The 17,847-nt window shown below is 35.0% G+C and overlaps 1 protein-coding gene across 1 annotated transcript; it reads left to right on the forward strand.

Moving 5' to 3' along the window:
• The first annotated feature begins 298 nt into the window (after window positions 1–298).
• On the forward strand, window positions 299–17,756 carry LOC105327423 (nischarin). Its single transcript, XM_034450461.2, has 17 exons — window positions 299–489; window positions 836–919; window positions 1,043–1,225; window positions 1,998–2,046; window positions 2,334–2,429; window positions 6,623–6,690; window positions 7,009–7,104; window positions 7,590–7,685; window positions 8,530–8,655; window positions 9,973–10,168; window positions 10,377–10,435; window positions 10,793–10,921; window positions 11,612–11,725; window positions 13,262–13,343; window positions 13,771–13,892; window positions 14,399–14,457; window positions 14,922–17,756. The coding sequence occupies exons 1-17, from the start codon at window positions 403–405 to the stop codon at window positions 17,506–17,508; spliced, it is 4,233 nt and encodes a 1,410-aa protein (XP_034306352.2). The 5' UTR covers window positions 299–402; the 3' UTR covers window positions 17,509–17,756.
• Window positions 17,757–17,847: the final 91 nt, after the last annotated feature.

Consider the following 17,847-nt stretch of genomic DNA (forward strand, 5'->3'; position numbering starts at 1 on the left):
AAATAAGTTATATTATTTCAATTAGTGTATTGGAAAATCACCCCCCCCACCCCCAAACACACACACACACACACTAACCACGATAATAATGAAACATCTTTTAATATAAAATTCTTAAGTTACAGTATGTATATAAACAACAACTTGTTCTGTAAATATACAAATATTTTTCTATTAAAATTTTTCTCTTTGTTTGCTATCGGGCCATTAATTGATAATTGACTGAGAAATAATTATTTTTTTAAAAGGTCAAATGAAAGGGTGTGGAATAATGTGGATAGAATTTGACTAGGCACCGCATAAAATAACGACAACTCTTGTGGAACAAAAATGGCGAATAAATTGCGAGAAAGAAAGGAAGGCGGATAATACATCTAAGTTAAGTCATAAATCGACACCAAAATGGCACATTTTGGAAAAGATGTCGACAATTTTAGTGCCACAAGAACGATTAGGATAGTGGGAGTGGAAACGAATGATAAGTTCACGGTAAGAGGTGCATCGGTACTTTTAGTTTTATCTTGACATTTCAAAAGGTTTAACATGTTTAAACTGCTAGTCTATACCAAAGTACCCAATGGGCATAATCAATAAACATTGATTATTGTACTATATGTCCACCACTTACTTCAACTACGGTGTATTTGATAAGTGGCTAGACAATTATTGAGGTTATTGAATCATCATTATCAAAAAAACTAAAAAAAAAAAAAAAATTTAAGTTCATAAACTGGTCTGTTAATTTAAAAGTTGAAGTGATGTTGCTCATTTTTTGTTTTTGAACATGTCTTTGAAATAAAAAAATTGTCATATGACAAATATCGTTATATTTTAGACCTATATCATCGAGATTGCTGTTGGACACTATGTGTGGCGAGTAAAACATCGGTACAATGATTTCCATGATCTTCATAATCAGGTAGTAATGAAAATCTACATCCTAAATATATAAACCACCATTGTATAGGTGAAAAAGTTGATTGTTTCTAATGTCCTATGAATGAATAGCACAAGTTGACTATTGTTTTGATTTTTTTTTCAGCTGGTGTATTCATGCAAAGTTGACAAGTGTCTTCTCCCTCCTAAGAAAATGTTTGGGAATCAGAGTGACACGTTTATAAAAAAGCGACAGTCGGACCTGGAGGCGTACCTACAAACCATGCTGTACTATCTCGCACACAAAGTCCCACCCGTCTTGGCCAGTTTCCTACAGTTTGATAAATATGTAAGGCTTCATCATGTCCACTGAACTTCATTGTTTTCTTTCACAGTTTTGTATACAATTAAATATCTGTGTTTTGTATATCAGGCCAAAATAAATTAATAGGGTGTTTCCTATTCCAGCTTGAAAAAAAATAGGGTAGGTAGGTAGGGAAAACATTTTATTTTATTCAGACATTTTATTTTTTTTTTCACTTCAACAACAATAAACAAGTTGGAAGAGATGAGTTTATTTTTTTTTCTGCGAAAAGGCAATGATGCATTGTTTTTTACTGTTGTCATCAAGTTTTTACCCCTCGGTGATGACACTTTCGAATTGTTATTGACAACAATGTTCTTGGCAAGCACGATGCCATGCCATTTTCTACAAGAAATCGCTGTCAAAATAAATCTTTAAATTGGTGTAGAGTATGTGTATTCTCAAACACGGAAGTGACTAAGATTGGAATTTCTAAAAGTAGAACCGGAATCGTTGATATCCGGATTAATATATCGACGATAAAATGTTGAGGGTCGGGGCATATCTTTAGGGTCGGTCGGGGAACCGGAAACACACTATTAATTTATCTACGCCTAAATAAAGATCAATTCTCATTTAATTGTGTTATATATTTTAAGGTCTTTTCCTTCATTAATGTCTGCATTAGATGTTAAAATGATTTGATATTTCAGTGAATATAGATATGTTTCTTTACTGAAAGCTTGCTATATATGTGACATATTTGATTTTAAAAGTGTAAGTAATTTGATAGCATATTTCAAAATTTTCATTGTAGGAAATTCACGGCATTACACAATGCATGGCTGAAGAGCTATACAACAGAGGTACTGTGACAATGATTTCAAAATTTAGTATGTCATTTGTGAAAGTAATTTAAATCTGCAAACAAATTATCATTATAATATTAATTAATAGCAAGTATTTGGTAATGCTTGTTTCTTGATAATGAATAAAAATTGTTGCACTTGCAAAAAATAATGTAACAGCATTGTGAAGTCTTAGTTATATTTACATGGAGTAATAAAAAAAGGACTGCATCAGCTTTTTCACAGTCTATAATAAAATTAACTCACCTGGGAAATAGGTAAAACATTGGCTCTTTGTTGTGCAGGTGACATCCTCCTGCAGTCCCGAGACCCCTACGTGGTGACCCCCCTACAGCTTTACTCCCTGACCGAGAGGCTCAAGCTTCCAGAACCCACATGTGGTGAGTTGTCTGCCCTCACAGCCACAAGGGAAATAACTCATTCATAATGCTTATCATTAGAAGTTGTTGCACAAAACATGTACTAATTTACAAGGGAAATAACTCATGCATAATGCATATCACTAGAAGTTGCTGCACAATCCTAACTTACAGTACATGTACTTGTAGTCCAAACTTTAATTTATAGTGGGCATTTACTGATTTTTGAAAAATGTGAATAATTGTACATGTATTTATACCATAGTAGAAATTTAATACCAGTGTATGGAATATGGTATCTATTGAGAAAATGTAGGTTACATGTACATGTATTAATTAACTTCCCCTTGTAGTTGTAGATGACTTATATTGTACAGAACATACCTGTACCTGTACAGTGTATATAGAATGTACATATATTAATTAATACACTTACTGTATTAAATTTAGAAGAAACTGTGTTTTGTTATGTATCATGTATTTACAGGATTCTGTCGTAATATTAATAGGGTTTTTTTTTCATTTGCATGGGTGTTGTGTCATTTTTATAGAAGGTATGTCATTTATTTACTTGCTTTCTATGTTTTGTTTTCTCCTCCTCTCCTACCCTAACAGATAAACTATATACTGGTTAATGATTCAATTCACATTAAGTGGCCAGATATACTCAAAAGTAAAGGGGCTTGAGGGTTGATAAGGGGGGTGGGTGTCACTGAAAGCTCTCATTTGACCCCTGAAAATTCTAGATTAAAACCGAGGTGACCAATGAAAATTATTTCAGGCCATGAGCTTTAATATTACAGAGTCATGCAAACAACTTCTTGTATCATTGTATAATTGTGCAGAGATTTTTGGTAACCTTCATCATTAGACGGGATGTGATGTATTTGACAACATCCAGGATATGAAATATAAACTGTACATACATATCTGACATCAGTCAATATAAATTACTAATTATATGTGTCATAGATGTAGTTCCAGAAGTAGGGTTTCACAAATTTGTGCAATTTGTCTTTGAAATATATAAATTTGTTATACTTTCATGTTAAATACTGAAATCTAATTGGTTAAGACGCAGTTCATAATTCTTTCTATTACCCTCAGCGTTAGCAACACACTTAGCAATGGGTAACATTAAAAAATGTTACATGCACGAAAATTATGTGCGTACGGTTCGCTGTAGAATTCACGTTATTCCTATATAAAAGCAGTAAAATTTTCTTAAAAATTAAGACATTCAGTATATCAAAATAAATAGTGCTTGTTTGGGAGGATAACAGTTGAAATTGACACCCCTCGAAAACCATTGTCAACCTCCGCTTCGCGTCGGTTGACAATGGTTTTCTCGGGGTGTCAATTTCAACTGTTACCCTCCCAAACAGGCACTATTTATATAATATGAAATGGTCACATTTTCATTACCTAAAGCATTAAGAAATAATTCCAATTTTAATGGGCCAATGATTTATCACTTCTCTGTTTATCTCTCCTTATAACCAAGCACCATATAATTATGACTTCCTTTTTTCACATATCTCAAGTATGATTTTGCTCCAGATTGCAAAACAAAACTCCCAATGATACCTGTCTGTCACCTTTTGTCCAGCTTTTTGTGATTTGTTTTAAATGTCTGTGAATGTTTTCAGCTTACTTACTATGCATTGTGGTTTCTTGTTTCTAGTCTAGAAAAAAATATTTGCACTTTTTGTTTTACAAGTTTTGTAAACAATATTTAATAGACTTTCAAGACAACTGATTATCATAATCAAGTTTTCCAACTGTCAGCCAAAAAAAATAACAAAATGTTATAGTCTCAATAGGTGTTGTGTTCTTGACCCATAATAGGTACATGTTTGTGTAGACAAATCAATACTTTTTACAGATAAGGGAAATTTTACAATTATATCTACCAGATATTTTACAGTTATTGCATTTATCTGCTCAACAGAGCTATAATCTGAAATATACAGAAATTGCTATGTAAGATTTGTGTGAAAATTTATAACAGCAGAATGGAAAGTTCTAAACATAAACAAAAGAAATGAAAAAATAAATTGTGATAATTTTTATTCACCAAATTAGTCATTTATCATTGGTTTACCTTACTGTTATTAAAGCACTTTTAGAGTTCAGATTTTTAGGTCACTTGAGTCACTCAGGTGACCTATTGCAATTGGTCTTCGTCCGTCGTTGTGCGTCGTGCGTTAACAATTTTACAATTTTTAACTTCTTCTTGAAAACTACCAGGCCAATCGTTACCATTTTTGGTGTGAAGCATCCCTATGGTAAGAAGAATCTAAATTGTGAAATTTATGGCTCTACCACCCCTGGGGTGCCACGGGTGGGGCCAAATATGCAAAAAAAGCCAAATTTTCAAAAATCTTCTTCTTTACTTCCACATATGTGAGGAAAAAACTGAATGCATGGTTCTGATGTCCATGAGGCCCTCTACCAAAATTGTGAAATTTATGGCCCCTGGGTCAGGGGTTCAGGCTCTAGGGTGAGGCTGATATGGCCAAATAGTAAAAATGTATTAAATCTTAGAAAATCTTCTTCTCTACTATCATATATATTTGTTAAAAACTAAATGCATGATAATGATGTCCATGAAGCCCTCAACCTAAATTGTGAAATTCATGACCCCTGGGTCAGGGGTTCAGGCTCTAGGGTGGGGCCAATATGGCCATATAGTAAAAATGTATTAAATCTTAGAAAATCTTCTTCTCTACTATCATATATATTTGTTAAATACTAAATGCATGATTATGATGTCCATGAAGCCCTCTACCTAAATTGTGAAATTCATGACCCCTGGGTCAGGGGTTCAGGGTCTAGGGTGAGGCCGATATGGCCAAATAGTAAAAATGTATTAAATCTTAGAAAATCTTCTTCTCTACTTCCATATATATTTGTTAAAAACTAAATGCATGGTTATGATGTCCATGAAGCCCTCTACCTTAATTGTGAAATTCATGACCCCTGGGTCAGGGGTTCAGGGTCTAGGGTGAGGCCGATATGGCCAAATAGTAAAAATGTATTAAATCTTAGAAAATCTTCTTCTCTACTTCCATATATATTTGTTAAAAACTAAATGCATGGTTATGATGTCCATGAAGCCCTCTACCTTAATTGTGAAATTCATGACCCCTGGGTCAGGGGTTCAGGCTCTAGGGTGAGGCTGATATGGCCAAATAGTAAAAATGTATTAAATCTTAGAAAATCTTCTTCTCTACTCCCATATATATTTGTTAAAAACTAAATGCATGATTATGATGTCCATGAGGCTCTCTACTAAAATTGTGAAATTCATGACCCTTTTGTTAGGTTTTCATGCTCTAGGGTGGGGCCAATATGGCCATATAAAAATGATTCAAATCTTAAAAAATCTTCTTCTCTACTCCCACACATGTGGGCAAAAAACTGAATACATGGTTATGATATCCACAATCTCCTTTACCTAAATTGTGAAATTCATGGCCCCAGGGTCAGGGGTTCAGGACATGAGGGGGCAATATGGCAATAAAGTGTTAATGCATATAATGTTTAAAAATCTTCTCTATTCTCACACATCTGTATAAAAAAAAACCCGACTAATAATTATGTTTACCAGGAAGTCCTCTACTGAAATTTTAATTTTCATGTCCCCTGGGGTATGGGTTTTGACTCTAGGGCAGGGCCAAAATGGATGTATAGATGTTAATGCATATAACGTTAAACAATTATCTTCTTTTCTCCCACACACCTGAAAGGAAAACTGAATTCATTATTTTGTAGACCAGATCTTTTAGTTTTTCACCAACATTATAGGATTCACAGTTCTTTTTGAATTAAATGTGGTTGTCATTACAAATTTATAATTTTTCTACTCCAGTATGAAACCTAATTAATTAGATGCATATATGAGACTCCATGACAAGTTTGTGTATTGGATATATGCTACTCAGGTGACCGTTAAGGCCAATTGGCCTCTTGTTAATATAAATGCCAAATTGAACCTGTAAACCTGTAGCTCCCATGCAGATTCAAGAGCTGAGTTAACAAGGATAGGACACTTTATCTTGGAACTTTTTACTTCTTATTTTGACACCAATATTCAATTGATTGATAGATTAGATTCTCTGTAAACAAGAAATTATTGTGACTAGGTCTTTTGAAAATGATGAAATTCTTTCAGCAATTTATGATTAAAAAATTCACTTTGTTTATTACAGAGAGTGGTGATGTTAAGAAAGACATAGGGCACATCTTGGACTTCATCACCAGAGTAAAATGTTTAAAGGTAGGTTTCCACTTGCCACTTACACGGTAATAGTTTTACCGTGTATCGGCTAAGTTATTTTTGGAATTGAATGTACCTTATTTTTATTATACAATCAGTTATCATACCTTATCTTGTTAACCTAATAACACAACAGAAACTTTTTGTAAAAATAATCTAGGGCTGATTATTATTTTGGAGTGTAGTAATTTAAGCCTATCGTATACCTGTTTTATAATAAATGTGTAGTACAATAGAAGTTGGAGAGAATAGATAAGAATTAATGAGGAATCATGATTATTCTGTAACATATAAATGTACTTTTGTTTTGCGATGTAGGTGGCTGGAAGTCGTGAGAGAGTCGGAACAAGTAATATAGACATGACACAACTCAAGTTTGACCTGTCCTTGTTCAAGTCTCTACAATGTCTAGAGGTAAGACTCTACAGAGGAAAGGTATCTCACTCTTTAATCTGGTCTTATCAAGGATTTCTTGAAAAGTATACCGGTAATGTGAGGAGGGAGATGCCGAAGGATAATCATGTCTGTGTTCAGATAAACACAACAATACTAATGGAATGGCAGATGTTTAAGGTTATAATCATGCACACTGTGATTTAGCATGCTTTTTACTTGTCAACAGACTTCCAGACTATCTGTAGCTTATGCTTCTTCCCAATGTCAAGGCTTATTTTTAGTATTATGACCTTGACCTAGTGCAGATTTGGATTTGAATTTGGATTCAGACTTGCCAAGTCTCTCATGTTACATGTATAGAATTTTCGCATGCACAATAGATTGAATAGTGTATGTTTCATGTTACCTAATTTTCATTTGCTGTGTATGGAATGGATTTCTTAGTGCTGACAAATGCCAGATAAAAAAAATATTAAACAATGGTTAAAACTTTTATTTAACAGTCAGAGTGCTGTCATGTGTCCAACATATTGGGAATTGAAACTGTGAAAGAAACTCTAGAAAAAGTCAGCATTCAGCAGGGGCTGACCAATATCAGGGTAGGTCTGTGTTAACAGAGAAAACTATGAACTTTGTACAATGTCAAATAACTTTGTAATTTATTTAGAAGAATGGCAGTGACTGCTATGACTCTGTCAAGGTTTCTGTTTATGTACAGTGTTTAAAATGAATGTTCTGACATCCAGAGTGTGCAGTATCAAAGGTCATTTCAGAAGGTGAATCCTTTCAGATCGAGATTTACTCTTCTGTGTTATCTACATGTACATGTTTTTCTCAGCCTTTAATGATTACCTGGTGTAGTTTCAATGTTAAAAAACTGAATTTTATATGTGTTTTATTTAAGGAATAAGGAATCATTCTTTGAGTATTTTGAGGTGATAATTTCGGTCGGGGCGTGATCAAATCCAATAAGGCCCGAAGGCCTTTAAGATAGATTTGATCACGCCCTGACCGAAATTATCACCTCATAATATTCAAAGAATGATTCCTTATTACTTAATATATTTATATAATTTTAAACCATCATACGATTAAATATTTAGATATAAATAAGCAAACTCCGCTGGCGCCTCAATTTGGCGTCATTTGTATTATGGGTTATATAGTACAAAATCGATACGTAGTGTTATTACAGGCAAAGACACTGGAAAATGTAAATATATTGGAATGACTCTATTAACACCATTTAAAGTAACTTTTAATAGACATAAAATTTGGTCTGTTGGTATGAATATCATTCCATTGATACATGTAGATGAGTAATCTAGCTGATACTAATGATATGACATGGATATCATTATCATATGATATGATAATGACATTATAATAGAGCTAATCATACAGTTCACACATACTGATGTTCTCTATGCACCCTTGATACAGGACCTGGTATTGAATGGCCTAACTCAGTGGAAGTCTGAGGATGGAACGGTGCTGGTCACTCAGTGGGAGAACCTGGTGGAGGCGGACTTCAGTCGGAACTCCATCAGAGAGATAGACGATAGTGTGGTAAGTAATTAATGAGACAACTGACTGTATAGTTAGTTATCAGATAGATAGATGATTGTGTGGTAAGTTATTATTAAGATGCACAGTGTGGTAAGTTATTAGATAGATAGACGATTGTGTGGTAAGTTATTATTAAGATGCACAGTGTGGTAATTTATCAGATAGATAGACGATTGTGTGGTAAGTTATCAGATAGATAGATGATAGTGTGGTAAGTTATTATTAAGATGCACAGTGTGGTAATTTATCAGATAGATAGACGATTGTGTGGTAAGTTATTATTAAGATGCACAGTGTGGTAATTTATCAGATAGATAGACAATTGTGTGGTAAGTTATTATTAAGATGCACAGTGTGGTAATTTATCAGATAGATAGACGATTGTGTGGTAAGTTATTATTAAGATGCACAGTGTGGTAAGTTATCAGAGAGATAGTTGATAGTGTGGTAAGTTATTAACGAGATACATGTAACTGATAGTAAGATAGATGATTGTGTTGTAAGAAATTAATGAGATAATGGACAATGTGATAAGTTATCAGTGAGATAGACAATAGTGTTGTGAGTTATCAGTGAGATAGATGACAGTTTGGTAAGTAATTAATGAAATAATTGACTGTAGAGTATACGGAATTGTGGTAAGCTGTAGGGAAGGTAAATCAGTAAGATGTCAGAGAGATTGACAACTATTACAGTAAATGATCAGTGAAATAATCATCAGGTGTGTTAAGATTTTTTGTGATATATACACAGTATTTATATACATGTAGTAATGGATAGATATAGTATATTATATGGTTTACTAAGTTATCAAAGAGGCAAATGTAGTTTTACATGTTTAGGATGGTATCATATCCAATAGGAAAATAGAATAAGTGCTTTAATGTTTAGGAAGATCAATTACAATGAGGTAAGAAATTGATGAGATGGAAGATAAAATATGGTGTATTAACAGCGTTTGTATGTGTAGATTTGTCTAATGAAGCAGATACTATATGGTGTTGTAGAAATTTTCTAGGGTTTGGAAACAATTACGCTTGTTATACTTAAGTGTGCGATCAGGTGGTCATTTTTTTTTTTTTTAACGTAGGAATATTTATATTGAGGTGGTCATTTTTACAAATGTTTGCTTCATGTTTGAATTTAACATTTGATCTTTAAGTTTCATGGAATATTTCTACTGCACTTAAACCTCTTTTTCCACTTTGCGATAGGATGGTGATATGTATCATTTCTGTGTTAGATATTTTAAAAAAAATGTTTATTGCAACCAATTTTTGTCATTCATAATGTTTGATAATCTGTCTGATATTTCAGCAACTGATCCCGAGAGTGGAGGTTCTGGACCTGAGTCACAACCGACTGACCGGTGTACAGCACCTGAACTGGCTGAGTCAGCTCACACAGCTGGACCTGTCCAACAACCAGATCAAAGACCTGGAGAATCTACACACCAAGATAGGCAACCTCAAAATACTCAACCTGGCCGGAAACAAGATGGACAGTCTCAAAGGTCTGTTGAATAATATATACAGGTAGTCCAAAGGTTTCCATTATTAAATTGATAATGCTTTAAGATATTGGACTTTTTCAAGGCTGCATTAAACATTGACTGAATGTTATGCAAAACAATTAAAAACAATTCATGTTTTATAAGTTCATGAATATGTTTATCTTACTTGGCTTATTCACTGAATGTTTACTTTTTCTTCTATATACAGGTTTATCAAAACTGTTTTCCCTGGAAACTCTAGATGTCAGGAACAACAATTTAGCACAGGTACTTTTACCAACGCTAGCTTGTAGACAATAGTTGTAAAGTCATTACATGTGTTTGAAGGATATGTAATTGTCATAAGTTATAATTAATTGTAGCCATTCTTTATACAAGCCATTTAAAGTGCTGGATTTATACATAGTCTGTGAAAAAGTGCTTAAAAATGCATTAACAGCTAATGGTTATTCGAATTTAAAAATATTCATGTTGTTTGCATTCTTTTTATGGTTTAATTAGTGCTTGACTTATACATGATCATGCTGATTGCAATTGAAAATGAATGATGCTGGGCTGTACAAATCCCTGCCATGCTTGTTAATGATGATTTTGTAATCTACACATGTACCTGTTTATCTCCAGGTAGAAGAGGTGCAGTATGTGTGTTGTCTCCCCTGTATAGAGAACCTGTACCTCGAGGGAAACCCTGTGAACCAAGTTCTAGACTACCGAACAAAGATACTGGAACAGTGTGGAGACAGGGTCCTAGAGGTAAGAGAGAGAGAGAGAGAGAGAGAGAGAGAGAGAGAGAGAATGAATAATGTCTTCTCAAGACCGCTCCATGGTCATGTCCATTTTTAGAGTATTTTAATTTCTTGAGGAAGAAAAGCAAAGTATAAAGATATAAGAAATTTGGATTTTTTCTTTACTAAATATTAGTTTATGGCCAAAATTATCATGTCAAAGTTTGAGACAGTCGGATAGGTAATTTGTTGACTACCCTGCTTCCTTAAATTAGATTGTCTGTATATAGATAGTGCCTGTTTGGGAGGGTAACTGTTGAAATTGACACCCCGAGACAACCATTGTCAACCGACGCGAAATATTTATTTTATTATACTGAATGTCTTAATTTAAAGAAAATTTTACTGCTTTTATATAGAAATAAAGTGAATTCTCCGGCGCACCGTACAAGCTTAATTTACGCGCATGTAACATTTCGTTGTGTTACCCGTTGCCAAGTGTGTTGCTAACGCTGAGGGTAATAGAACAGATTACCAACTGCGTCTAAACCAATGAGATTTCAGTATTTAACATGAAAATATAATAATATATATTGTCTGTATCAAAACACACATATGACTTGGGGTTTTACTCTTTAACAATTTTTCTATATGACTGTGGTAATACATTTTGGTATGGCTGCGTAGAGTGTTTGATTTACTTTCTATTGAAATATAGGTTAGCCTGGATGACTTGAAGCCGTCTCAGAAGGAACTTGACACTGTAGCCGTGTTACAAGCCATCAGAAAGTCCAAAGAAAACAAGGTCAAGATACAGTCTGGGACCAGGAAGGTTTGTAGATGGAGTCGTTTTTTATTAATAACAATAATACAAGGGTTGATCAAAAAGTAATGTCACACTATGCACCGTGTTAAACACTGGCGCCATTGTATAAAATGATACATCAAAATGTACCGTATGAAAATTCTAATTAAACTTAAAATTTTGATTAAATTTCGATGAACACTTAACAAGATATTATATAAATAGTGCCTGTTTGGGAGGGTAACAGTTGAAATTGACACCCCGAGAAAACCATTGTAAACCGACGCGAAGCGGAGGTTGACAATGGTTTTCGAGGGGTGTCAATTTCAACTGTTATCCTCCCAAACAGGCACTATTTATTTTGTTATACTGAATGTCTTAATTTTTAAGAAAATTTTACTGCTTTTATATAGGAATAACGTGAATTCTACAGCGAACCGTACGCGCATAATTTTCGCGCATGTAACATTTTTTAATGTTACCCGTTGCTAAGTGCGTTGCTAACGCTGAGGGTAATAGAAAATATTATTATCTGCGTCTTAACCAATCAGATTTCAGTATTTAACATGAAAGTATAACAATGATGTTTATAGCCTGATATATACATGACATCGCTTCGTCATGAATGTATGCCTTTTTTGAGTTTCGTATTTGTGTAAAAATAACATAATTTCAAAATTTGAAAAGACCCAAATAACACAATATTTTAAAACAGATATATTATAGACTTTTTCTAACTGTTTTAAAAAAAAAGGGAATGGTACCGTCCATTTCGAATATCAAGGACGAAAAAGACTGGACATGCGAAGAGTGATTTTTTGCTGCCATGGATAGAAATCACTAGAAAATGTACTAGAATTGATATATCATCCTAAAATTGAGAGCGAGTGAAAAGGGTACCCTGAACGTGGTTCCAATATCTGATAAAAGCATATGTCATGTTAATTTATAAATTAAATAGACAGAAGATATACGCTCTAAAGGAAACTGAAAACTAGCTTATTACATCATGAGCTATATCATAAAGTTACGTTCATGACTTCTTGAAGAGACCTTGACAAACTTATCACCCATTAAATAATATCCAATATACTACCCCGTCGATTACAAAAAGAGTAATTAGTTACTTTTTGTAATAAAGGAAAAAAAATGTAAAACAGAGCATCGTGGCCAATTTTTATACAGTACTAAATTATGAAATTCTACCAGACTGCCAAAAATCTAGAAATAACGACGCTAGCGTGCGGCGACGATCCTTTCAGTCAGCTTGTTTAATTTTATTTAGGCCACAGAACCATGACTTACACTCTCAAGTCACTTGAAATTTACAAAATCCTTGATCTCTCATGATAACACACAATGTATTGTTACAGTATATAAATTATTCATTTAGAAAAATATGGAGTGGACATAATTATTTTCTGTGAGAAGACAGACATTCAATAGTAACAATTTTATTTATATAAATAATAAAATAATGAAAAACAGAGTGTTCCGATATATATATATATATATATATATAATTATATATATATATGTATGTCTGTGATATTTCTTTTTCAGCTTTCAGCTAGTGAGCTTCAGTCCAGTGGATCTCGACATTCAAGCCTGTCTGGTAGTGAAGGGAAAATGTCCTCACGTCAAGGTAACATCTACAGAATTAGTCAGTTTTTGAAATAAGCCCAAAGTTATTAAATCTGTAGTCTGTTACATTAATAGATCAAATTAGGAACTTATATAGATAAATTATTTGAGAATAAACTTTTAAGATAACTTTTTATTTCAAATTGTGCAACAGTTTAATCCAGTGAAATTGTGAAAGCCACTGTTATGGGGGGAAAAGAGTATAAAATTAAAAAAAAATGTTTTTTAATTACAAAGAACCAGTGCATGTAAATGTTTAATTACTAGATAAACATTAATAACTGACGTTACTCATAGATAACTGACAATACAGTAGTCAAACAAATGGGCAATTTTATCAGAATTTATGGTCTGTTTTCTCAACAAAGCATTTACTTTTATTTTGCTTATCAGATGTATTTTGCTATATGTCCTGCCTATTGTTACAGAGTTAGGTTGGAGTACACATGGATCTTTTAGTGCCACGCCCTCTGTGTCGGAAGGAGAATCGTCAGTAAAAGCAAACTCCTCAAATTCATCACGAACAGCATCTAATGCAAGTCAAATGGAGGTAAATTGAAGAAAGTTTGAGTCCATGCTTTTAAATGTTAATTCCAACATGTCCAATGCATGTAGGTTATGTGCATGTCCTTTACAATGATCATTGAATGAAATTTACGTTCTGGATTGTTTTCTAAGAATTTTTACTAAAATTTCCATCCAACTTTCTCTCTAATGTGAAATAATATAAATAAAAGAAGTGAAAAAAGATTCAAACATGTCACTTGATGGTTGTAAAAAAGTAAATACGGATACTTAAACATATATTTGAATAATTTTGAGTTCCACATATGTAATATGATTTTAAAAAACTGTAAAATGATACTCAAAATTCGATTTTCTTTACTGTAGATAAATACAAGCAAGATTATTCACAGCCCGTTCTTAGTATTTGTATTTTTGAAATTGGTTTGATGTTATTTTGATGTAGGTTTAATTGAATAGTTCTACCATTATAATAATGGATTAAAATTGCCCTATTCCTATCATCAAGTGTCTGTAATTTATTTTGTGAAGGACCCTACCCACGATTCCAGTAGAACCAGTTTTTCAGGCAGTGAAGGGGAACATAAGGGGTTGGTCTATTATTCTTTTTCCCTTTTTTTCCCTCCTGCACACTTTTTTCTGTGATTTCAATTTCAAAACCTTCTCAAAGTAATACCATTCTTTATGCAGTTGATTTACTCAAGTTTTATGAAATTACTTCATTGTGAATTTGGTGCATTGTTGAAGCAAGACCGAGCTTACACTGTTATCATTTCATTACTATATGTTTTTAGTTCATACTGAATTAAGTGCATTGTTGAAGCAAGACTGAGCTATTTTTGTTCTTTTTCATTTCATTTCTGTTTTATTTTGCAGTTGATCATCCTCAAAACATCATCTTTACTATTCAACTCATTCTATAAAACTTGAGAATGCAAATTTAAAAAAAAAATTCCCAATGAGAGATACATATTTTGTCTATATTTAAATTTTATAACATTCAGATTTTCTAAGCTCTGGTTTTGAGTGAGCTTTATGTATACTTCTGTTGTAGGGAACAACGACCTCGATACCGGACACTGTCCCAAGATGACCCCCCACACACCCACACCATCGCCATCAGCTCCCTCCCCACCCATCAGGACCCACAGTTCATGTCCTGGTTACAGGAGAGACTGTTTGGTAAAGACACTGAACCGGGTGCTATTGTAGAACAAGTTGTGAATGTATTGTGGTGTGGTGTCATTCAGTTCACTCGTCAAGAGCTGATGGTCCCCTGCTGTGCTGTGTTGTCAAAGAGAAGAATCTTCATCCTCAGGCTGAAGCCTGGAGATAGTGGGTACCCAGGTGTACCAGAACTAGAGACATTTTACATATTGCCTCTATGTAACGTACAAGAGGTTGTGATTGGCCCATGTTATAGCTATATCAGGCTGGAGGAATCATTTGTTGGGGCCAGTGGTACATTTACTCTTGTTGTTAGCGACCCTGATGATGGTAAATCTTTCTCACACAGCATCGTAACAGCTTACAGTTCTGGGGATCTGGGACCATTAAATCTTGCAAACTTTTCACAAAACTCTGACTTAGCTTCTCATATTTTTTCCTTGGAGGATTTGGAGGGCCTGTGCACTGGTAGAATAGCTTACAGCATGCTTGTCACTATAGCAGGAGTGGAGCAATCCAGTCTTCTCATCTTGTCTGAAAACAAGGTTTATCTCGTTCATATTGATTGTCTTTTCTGGCCTAGGCCGTCTTTCCTCAGTGTGTTGGAAGATATAAAAAATCCAAACTTCACATTCCTTCAAAACCATTCCATCACAACTAAAATGAGTGACATTAAAATGAACGTGAAACTGAAGCTTTCCTCCAGATCCAAAAAGACAGTTGACACAAGTTCATTGCAGTTTGAAAAATACGGCTTATCTATTATCTTCCATGAACTTGTGGGACCTGTGGGTATGCACTTGTATTTCTTTTCAACAAAAGCAAGAGATGGTTTCTTAGATAGGCTGACCAACTTGAGATCTGAGCATGCCCATAGGCTATCCCCGACCATTCGAGAGGAACCTGAGGGGGGAAACGAGTCCTCTGATAGCCTTGATAACTCAACTGCCAGCCAAACAGTACTTACCCCCGTAAGTGGACCCAAAATTAATGTTGAACCAGAAGAAGACAAAGCTGTAATGGCCGAAGAAGGCACAGGCACTGCTGCAGATGCCATTGAAAAGGAATTTCTAGAAAAAGCTATGACAGAGGGAAACGGATCAGTTCCCAAGAGCAGATCTGTTACCATCTCAGAACTGAGGCTTAATGTGGCCCCTGCAGACGTAAAAGAAACAGAACCACCGGAGATTGATTATCTTACGGATGAACTCTGTAGCCAACTAACGAAATCAATTCAAAGTTATCAGCTTGCAAAAAAAATTCCATCTAAACTGAAAGTTCTGAAGAACATGACCGGGAAAGAGTTGGCGCAGTATTTTCATTCTGACATTGCAATGATTGGAGTAGACTACGAACAGCTCCACTTTGTATTGTGGTCTGTGGTCATCCCTTATGATCGCCCACACTCTGAGATCATTTCCTGTGTGATGCTAAGCACCAAAGCAGTATACTTTGTCTCAAACCAGCTGGTGAAGTCCCCCATGAAAGAAAGACAGTCCTGGATGACCCACACCCGCCACAAGTCGGACTCCATTGTGATGGGTCAGCAGTCTGTCCAAACGGATCGTCATCATACCTCGGGAATCATACACAGTAGTCAGCACGGCACCATCATCCGACCTTACCACATTCTGCAGTACTCAGATCTGCATCAGGTCAACGTGGGGCTGTTTGATCAGTGTATCAGGCTGACTGGGCGTGATAGACACACCGTGAACACGCTGGTTACACGTGATAGCGCCTTCACAGAGAGGTTTGTCAATCAGCTCACCACAATGCTTTCCATTTTCACGTCTTCTCCAATGCTGGAGAGCAGTGCGTCGGACCTTGAACAAGATTTCTACAGGGCATTTGAGAGAAGAACAAAAACGGTGGTGGACGGAATGGAGTATGTACATCCCAGTAAAGTCCAGTTCATCTATCCCGGGGAGGACGTGATGTCTGATCTACTGTTCATAATCACTGAACATCTCCATCTTCCCACATCGGCCAAACGTAAGGCGGACATTCTGATGTATTTCATTGGCTACGTGGCTACAGAGGAACACCATGTTGGATCTGTTGATCACGTGAAGTCCCGCAGCATGGTTCTGACCAATCAGTATCTCTGTTTCATAGTGGAGGACTTGATCAACTACCCTATTCCAGACTTCGCACGAGGACTCCCGAATTCTCCCAGATACAAGGTCACAGAGACCAAAAAGATTAGCCATCTAAAGCGTGTACTTATGTTCAAAGACAACGAGCACAAACTTAGTTTGATATTTTCCGATGAACCAGACGAGATTAACGTTGATACGTCATCGGACCATTTCAGTGTTGAGAATGATTCTAGCGGTCGACAGTCACCCCCCGAGGTGGAGTCCACAATCCTCATCCAGAGCCCCAGAGATATGAACAAGTTTATGTTACTTCTGAAAAACCAGTGGCGGGAGGTCCAAGATGGCGAGGAGCTGGAGGTTCACGTTCTCTGACGTAATCTCCCGCCATTTATATTCTTCTTAGTCGAGTTCACGATTTGTGCAATATTTGTTGATAACTTTTGTGATAATATTTATTTTTGTTTGTATAAATCACCAAATAAGGTTGCCAAATGTATGTTTCTTAAACTAATGAATCGTAGCGTGAAAGCTCGACGTTCATGTTATGATGTGTGCAATGAAAGTTGTTTGTTACCATGTAACGTTAGAAATCATGTTTATTAAATTTGATATTCAATGATTTTGCGACTATTTTTAAGAATAAGTTAGCCAAAAAGAAATGTGGCCGTTTGTTTAAATGAAATAATGGACTATTGTAGGGTGCTCTTACCT

Source organism: Magallana gigas, chromosome 4 (assembly GCF_963853765.1).
Source record: "Magallana gigas chromosome 4, xbMagGiga1.1, whole genome shotgun sequence".
Taxonomy (NCBI): Eukaryota; Metazoa; Mollusca; class Bivalvia; order Ostreida; family Ostreidae; genus Magallana; species Magallana gigas.